This window comes from Octopus bimaculoides, chromosome 1 (genome assembly GCF_001194135.2).
Source record: "Octopus bimaculoides isolate UCB-OBI-ISO-001 chromosome 1, ASM119413v2, whole genome shotgun sequence".
Taxonomy (NCBI): domain Eukaryota; kingdom Metazoa; phylum Mollusca; class Cephalopoda; order Octopoda; family Octopodidae; genus Octopus; species Octopus bimaculoides.
This window is the reverse complement of record NC_068981.1, coordinates 113,218,197-113,226,310: the sequence shown is the minus strand read 5'-3', so window position 1 is coordinate 113,226,310 and position 8,114 is coordinate 113,218,197. Positions and strand designations below refer to the sequence as shown.

Sequence of the window (8,114 nt, the reverse complement as noted above, 5' to 3'; positions counted from 1 at the left end):
CAAGTCTTTGGTCCTCATGGCGCAGAACATTGGCAAATCTTTTCTTATCTGCTTCCCCTCTGGCTAAATAAACCTGTCGCCTAACTTCCGTTCTGGCAGATTGGTACAATTCCCTGCTACCACCGTTTTTCCAGTCCTTCCAAGACTGTTTCTTTTGTCTCATAGCCCTGTCTACCTCCTTGTTCCACCACCACGTTACTCTGGGTCAAGAGGGGACTTTACACCAGCCATATATCTGGTCGGTGGCTCTCAGCAGGTTGTCCCATAGAAATCTCCAGTTGTCTTCCACGTTGTATGATGCTATATTCCATTCTATTTCGTCAAATGCTTCGAGTAACATTTCTCTAAGTCTCCATCCATTTGTAGGGTCTTTGAGCTTCCATACCCTTCTCCTCCAAGTCGGTCTACTTCTGGGCACCCATTTTGCCTTGATCCCGAAGTCGCTAACTACTAATCTGTGTTGAGGGGTACATTCTTCGCCAGGGAAGGTTTTGGCATTTATAAGCCACCCTCTTTCCCTATTTCTGGCGAGGATGTAGTCGATTTGGCTAGAGTGTCTGCCGGATCGGTAGGTGACCAGGTGACAGGCAGGTTTCCTGAAGTTGGTATTGCAAACCATAAGATCGGTTGCATCACAGAACTCCAGCAGTCTGGTTCCCTCCTCATTGTGGGAACTGAAGCCATAGCCTCCATGTATGCCATGGAAGCCTCCAGCACGACGTCCAACATGACCATTGAAGTCTCCAGCCACGAAGAGAAGGTCCCTGTCACTCGTCGACGAGGTAGTTTGCAAGAGGGTGTCATAGAATTGGTCTTTCAGCTCATCTGGGAGCCCTGGTTGAGGGGCATAGGCTGAGATGACAGTAGCTAATCTATGATGAAGCACTAGTCTAACGCAACATTTTTATTTATATGATTACTTTCAATTACTTTGCAACTCTTTAACTAGGTTCAGAATTACCAAAATATCCCATTGCATAGGATGCACTTTGTCACAGTTTTATTACCTTGCCTCCCTTGCTTATCAGTGTTCAATATTTTAAATTTAATATTTGACTGCATTCATATCTTTGGAAAAGCAACATACAATTACCCATGGCCACACACTGACTCAGGAAGGAACAGACCCACTTTATCGTATGTTTGACCCTGGTTTTTATTGATTGTTATAGATATGACAGTCTTACTGGAAACTGGGCTCTTTCCAATGTAAAATGGATGTTGGCATCACTGGGGGTTAACTTCTGGTCCAAGCACCACAACACGCCTGACAGTTTTTCATCTGGAGATGAGAAGTCAGTGTATTGAACAGGTATGTTTTGCCACACCCTTCAGGTGTATCTGTGTAGATTCAGGTGCGGGCAGGCCTTTCACCTTTTCTCCTCTGCTGAACAGCATCAATTATAATGTCAGCAATCACTTGTTGCTCTTCAATAAGAGAGTCAATATCAGGGTGGTTCAAGTCAACTTGGGGCTTAAGTTCAAGTATTTCAATAGGCTGAGGTAGGCCTAGTCTTGTGCAGTTGGTACCATTTTCAATCAATATTGCATTAATGTAACCAAGTGCCATATTTTCAGCTTGCTGGCCATCCATCCCTTGATCTAAATAGTCCTCAATAATTGACTCCTTATAGGTGTTCCACAGTTGCAGTGCATTGGCTGGCACAGATTAAATGCACAGTGCATGTTGGCATGTTGTGGGTAGCAACTTCCTTCATTAAGCTTCAACCAAGCAGTACGTCCCAGTGCCCCTGTGTTTCTACCATGACCTGAGCATTACCTCTTTAAAAGTAAACTCTCTGTTGGTTCTCCAGGTGTATAGATAGCGTGTACATTGTATGTGATGTACCAATAGCTTAAATTTAAAGAGACACAACACTGCTTCTGGAGGAGACACATACCTGCAACCAAGATAGTTTCTTATTTCATCATGGTTGTGTTGGTTCTGGTCATTATTAAGTAATGCATTAGTGGTCACTTCTATGGATGCACAATCATGCCCCTTGTAAACATATTTAAAAATGTACTTAATGCTTATTACAGAAGAGCAAATTTCAACATTAATCTATAATATAAATCCCGTTCTGTGTGTGTAAAAGATTATAATGACCGTATTTTTCAACTGATTTTCTCCAAACTGGGAACATACCTTACTTATGTTCCAGGAATGGTTCTAGACTCTAAAGATTTTTCACATAATTAGTAATGGGGCCCCCTGGGGGCAGAAAACACCTGTTCCTGGGTTACATGGAGAAGGGAGATAACTCATTGCGAAGTAACTTTCAGAAATTGGTTGTCTCTCTTACATCCATTACTATCTTATTTGTCTAACCTGTTAACTATACGGGTGACTAGGCTATAGCCAACACCACCAGATATTTTGAGCATCTCTATGGTGATTCTTGATGGGCCAGGGGTTTTTCCTGTCTTCATACTCTTAATTGCTTTATCTACCAAGATACTTAATTGCTTTATCTGTCAATTCGGATAGCTGGTCCCTTTGTTGGGTTGACATTCGGCAGATTCTCTTTCACCCCTTCATTCTCTTTACTGAGCAACCTTTCATAGTGGCATCTCCAAACCTCTCTCTTTGCAGCTTTGTTTAGCGCAAGTGAACCATCATCCATGTGGACAAATTTCTCTCCTACGACATCACGATTCTCTCTCACACAGTCTTGCAACAAGAAATACCTTGATTCCTTGGTCCTCACGGCGCAGAACATTGGCAAATTTTTTCTTATCTGTTTCCCCTCTGGCTAAATAAACTTGTCTCCTAGCTTCCCTTCTGGCATTCTGATACAATTCCCTGCTACCCCCGTTCTTCCAGTCCTTCCAAGCCTGTTTCTTTTCTCTAATAGCCTTGTCAACAACATTGTTCCAACACCACATTATTTTGGGTCGAGAGGGGACTTCGCACCATCCACATATCTGGTCGGTGGCTCTCAGCAGGTTGTCCCATAGAAACCTCCAGTTGTCTTCTACATCGTGTGAAGCTACTTCCCCTTCTATTTCGTCAAAAGCTTCGAGTAATAAGTCTCTAAATCTCTATCCATTCACAGGATCTTTAAGCTTCCAGACCCTTCTCCTCCACGCTAGTCATCTTCTGGGCAACCACTTAGCCCTGATCCTGAAGTCACTAACTACTAGTCTATGTTGTGGGGTACATTCTTCGCCTGGGAATGTTTTGGCATTTATAAGCAGCCATCTTTCCCTTTTCCTGGCAAGGATGTAGTCAATTTGGCTAGTGTGTCTCTCAGAACAATAGGTGATGAGGTGACTGGCAGATTTCCTGAAGTTAATATTGCAAACCATAAGGTCATTTGCATCACAGGACTTCAGCAGTCTGACTCCCTCCTCATTGCGGGAACTAAAACCATAGCCTCCATGTATGCCATGGAAGCCCCTTTCATGTTGTCCAACATGTCCATTGAAGTCACCAGCTACAAAGAGAAGGTCCCTGTCATTCGTCAATAAGGTAGTCTGTAAGAGGGTGTCATAAAATCAGTCTTTCTGTCCATCAGGTAGCCCCAGCTGAGGGGCATAGGTTGAGATAATGGTTGCTAACCCATGATGAAGGACTAATCTAATCTTAAGTATTCTATCGCATACTCTGACTACCTCGATTACCTTATCCACCCATTTCTCCACAAGAAGTATACCCACGCCCCAACCCCGTTAGTGTTCCCTTCCCAGAAAATCTTGTACCTGTGTTCTTTGCCTGTGATGAACCTAGCAGAACCTCCTCTCTACCTTACTTCTTGGAGGCAGCACAAATCGACACATCTCCATTCAAACATCTCAACAATCTGACCAGACTGATCTTTCAGTGTGCCGACATTGAGAATGCCAACCCTGAAGGTGTGGGAGATGTGGGCCTGTGAGTCCCTGGGATTGGGGACAGCAGCATCATGTACCTGAAAAGAAAGCTCGCATTTGGCAGAATTCATAAATAGACAATAGCCTTCAATTCAACCTGCATACACTACACCATCATATTTATGCACTATATGATCACTACCTTACATAGGAGATAAACCCTAAGTAGGGGTAGGGATGGCATAAAGCCTTTAGAAGTGTTCATGGGAGACAACCAAAGGATGACAGAGGATAGGAACTTCTGGTACGGGTGGAGGGGTGGGAGTGTGGGCGTACCACAAACTAGCAAATTTAGATGAGAGCATCTTCTGTATACGTATTCTTTCAACGGAGGTATTAAAAATCGAATAGGGCAATCCAAGTGTGTGCGCTAGTTTATATAGGGGGGGGGGGGAGGAAGTCTTGGCAAAGTGAGTGGTAATCAAAAGAGAAACAGACAGACAGACAGACAGATAGACAGAGTGAGGCTGAGAGAGAGAGGGGGTGCCATAGTTAGGATGGTCAGAATACAAGGGAGAAAAATATTCTTTTAGGATTTGGGTAGCATAATTTAATGAAACAGCAAATGTCGATAGAATTGAAAAATCTAAGAGTTTTCAGTCATCCAGTCTATGACAAAATTAGAGAAATAAGTGACTGTGTGATAAACTTGAATAAATGAATATGTGGCGCTTAAGGATATGCATGAACTAAGGTTATCTTAAGGCAACAACGAGGAAGACGAAACTATTGAAACTATATTTACATGGTGTAGCAAACTTATAGGAGGCGGAGAGAGAATGCAGGTTCATTGAAGAAATCTTTCACGGGGTTACGGTTCTATGATTCGTGTATGAGTCGTTATAAAAACCCTGATTTTCGGCAAAATCTCCAGTGATCGTTGGATGTTACTCAAGTTCGCGACACTCACTCTTTTGAGTATAGGCAAATATATATGCCATGTTCAATACTCAAATCCGACAATATTGAATTGTCGTGAAACCTTATTAGTTAGAATGAGAAACTAGTTAATGATAAATTTAAGTCGTAAATTCTCTACGAGGAAATGCTTTGTTTCTAAATTTCTATAAATGTAAAAATATGTATATAATAAATTAATGTAGAAACTTAATTCCTTTTACTTCTCGTTTCTTTCAACTTGTTGAATTTATTTCTGTATATTAATGAAACTGTATTTTTTTATGTGTAACGGTCAAAAAAATATAATCTATATCTTCAACATACGTGCACATGATAAACGCTCACCCCGCGTTTTATCATGTATACATCATAACATTTACGCAGCCTAAACTAAACTAAGAGTTATGCTTAGTGATAAATATTATTTTTTGTTGTGGCAGACACCCCAGATGAGAAGTGGGCTGGTCCACTACTAATAAATAGTGGACAGACTCAGTAAGTAGTGTCAGTCAGTGAGGTATGCTGTACAGGCCAATCATGCAGATGACGAAGTTACATCATCATAATGCAGGACATCAGTGGTGATGAGGATTTGGAGTTCACACAGTGGAAAAATGTTAAAAGTTTGAACTTCATACAGGGAAAAGTAATATACACACAGTGGAAAATATATAGAAAAAGATTCTGAAGAAAAAATGTCAGATAAAACTGGAACTGGAACTCTAACACAGAACTGAACTAAACAGTGAAAAATAAAATAAGCTAATTCGAAGAATTTAAGTCAGGTCGCTATATATCAATAGTGCTACAGGGTAAATAATGTACACTGGTACTACCTGTGGCACTTTGAGGGAAAAAATATGGTTCTGTGTAGAACAAAAAAACGAATAATAATAATACGTCTGTTCAAAGGATTTAAGTCAGGTCACTATATGTTAATAGCGCTACTGGTAAATTATGTAGACAGGTACTACTTGTGGTATTTTGAAAAAAAATATGGTTCTGTGTGGAACAAGAAAAAATTTAAATAAGAAGAGAAAAATAATTCTGGTTAGAAGAAAAAGAAATGAAAGAAAAAAAAATGTGTTGAAAGAGAAAAAAATATATATAATTCTGTGTGGTACAATAAAAATCTAAATAAGATGAGAAAAATAATTCTGGCTAGAAGAAAAAGAAATGAAAAAACTATATATAATGTTGTGTTGAAAGAAGAGAGAAAATATCTCAAAGCAAGGTATGCTGTACAGGCTGCCCATGCAGTCAACAAAGTTATGTTGTCTTTATGCGGGACATATGATTTTCAAAAAAAGAGAAAAAAATTACACATAGGTAGAGTTTCAGATCAGGATGTCCACATAAGGTTGGATTTTCTCTGTTTTGAAGGGGCTTTTCCAATTATTTTTTCACCATGGCCTTCAAAATGATAGGGGAAGGGGCAATCTTCATATGGAAAAAATATTTTTTTAAATTTGATTCCTTTTTTCATCTTCCCCACTCCCTCCAGATAATTTTGGCCAGTTTTTAGCACTACACACTCAAAAACTATGGAGAAGCCTTTTCAGTAAAAAACAAAAAATTTTGAAAATATTTTCAGATGAAAGGGTTGTGTGATTTAAGGGAGATATGACTGTTATTTCTAGCACATCCCACAACCACCTTCCTCATTTCTTCATCACTATGACATGTAGTAATGTTTTTCAATATTTTTCTCCCCATAAACACATGGGAAAAAGATGACACACAGGAAATAGATGCCAATCACTAAACATAGAAGGAGCCCGTAGAAGAAGACTTGGGAAGATGTGGGGCAAAGTGGTGTAAACTGACCGCAAAATGTTGAGCCTCTCAGAGGAGGTAATGGGACCCCAAGGTGAAAGATGATATACTGTGCATATCCCCTCTTTAGAACTTTTCAGGCTTTTTTCTTTATATTTTTCTGTGGACCTAATTACAAGAGTTCTCTTCTTTTTTATACTGTTTTGCCAGTTCATTGTTTATGTGTTTGTTTGAAGCAGTTCCACCTTACCACTATCCCATTTCATCAATGTCCAGTTTCCTTCTCATTATTTGTTTCCAGCACTGCATCCTCCCTTCTTCATTCACTGCTGATTCACTGAAGGAAAAGAGCTCAAACTTTCCATTACCCATGACAATAAAGCTTGTAGACATACTATGAAATGAAATTGCCATTGAAAAAGATTTGGCTGCTAAGATTTAGTGACCATGTAGAAGCTCCTTCATTGTCTTGACATGACAGAAATTTAAATCTAGCAGATAATTTATTTAGAAAATAATAATAACACTTTTGAGCAGAAAAAAAAGAGGAAGAGAAAATCTTCCGTCATCTAAAGTGGAAGCTTACCTTCAAGTTTCTCCGTACTTTATCAATAAAGTATCTCCAACAATTCTCTCTGGAATCTTCCATGCCCATACCCTTTACTTCGGGTCGCATTGCATTTATAATAATTTCAAGTTCATCATCAGAAAATAAATTCAAGATCTCACCAGAAGTCAGTAAATCATTGATAAGAACAAGAAATATTTCATCAGCCACTTGAGCATCAGTCATTAGAAAGACAATGCCAAGATTTTTCAGACTAGCTTTGATATACAGTTGGTTCAGATCAACTTTTGAAGGAAATATGGGAGAGCGGTGTGAAGAAATAGAAAAAAAAAAAAAAAAAGAGAAAGAGAGAGCAAATATTAAGTTTCTTTAAATACATATTAAAAGCACAGATATAATTATATTAGGAAATAAAATAAATGGTTTTTACTGAATATTATAAATCCATTAAAAAGAAAAAGTACTAACCAACTAACTGCTCCACAAGCATGTGGTCTTGTGACAATAAATAATCAATAACAATTAATTTAGAAAACCCAATAGAGCTGACTAGTATTTTTATAGCTTCTCTTGTGTTTAAATTTATCAAGTAAAAATATGCTCATGTCTGCTTGGATTAGCTACAAGCTCTTCTCATATGAACTTACACCTATTATCTCAGTCGTATGACCTAGAGTTTTAAATATATCAAAGATAATACACCCTCTACTAAAAAAATATCACAATAACAATTCCTGTAGCAGAATATTGGGATATTCATATCATTAATACTTGAAACATAACTGTAAACATGATGATGAAAATGATAACATAAAAGCACTGAAGAAATATGAAAAAAGATATGGATGCAGGCATATTCATGTCTGGTTTCATTCAGCAACACTACAGGTAAATATCTTTGAACACAGCACCTTTGTGTTGACCAACCCGTATAAGGGAAATTTAGCAAATGGAAACTGTGTGAAGTGCATTATATATATATATATATATATAT

The 8,114-nt window shown here is 38.6% G+C and overlaps 1 protein-coding gene across 3 annotated transcripts in view; it reads right to left on the bottom strand.

Annotated features, from left to right (window-relative positions):
• The window catches only part of LOC106876453 (dynein beta chain, ciliary), a 628,322-nt gene that overhangs the window by 150,593 nt on the left and 469,615 nt on the right, over nt 1-8,114 (bottom strand). For all 3 annotated transcript variants that reach the window (XM_052969374.1, XM_052969385.1, XM_052969379.1), the window contains one exon: nt 7,139-7,404. In XM_052969374.1, the coding sequence (XP_052825334.1) occupies nt 7,139-7,404 (266 nt within the window). The remainder of the gene's footprint in view (nt 1-7,138; nt 7,405-8,114) is intronic.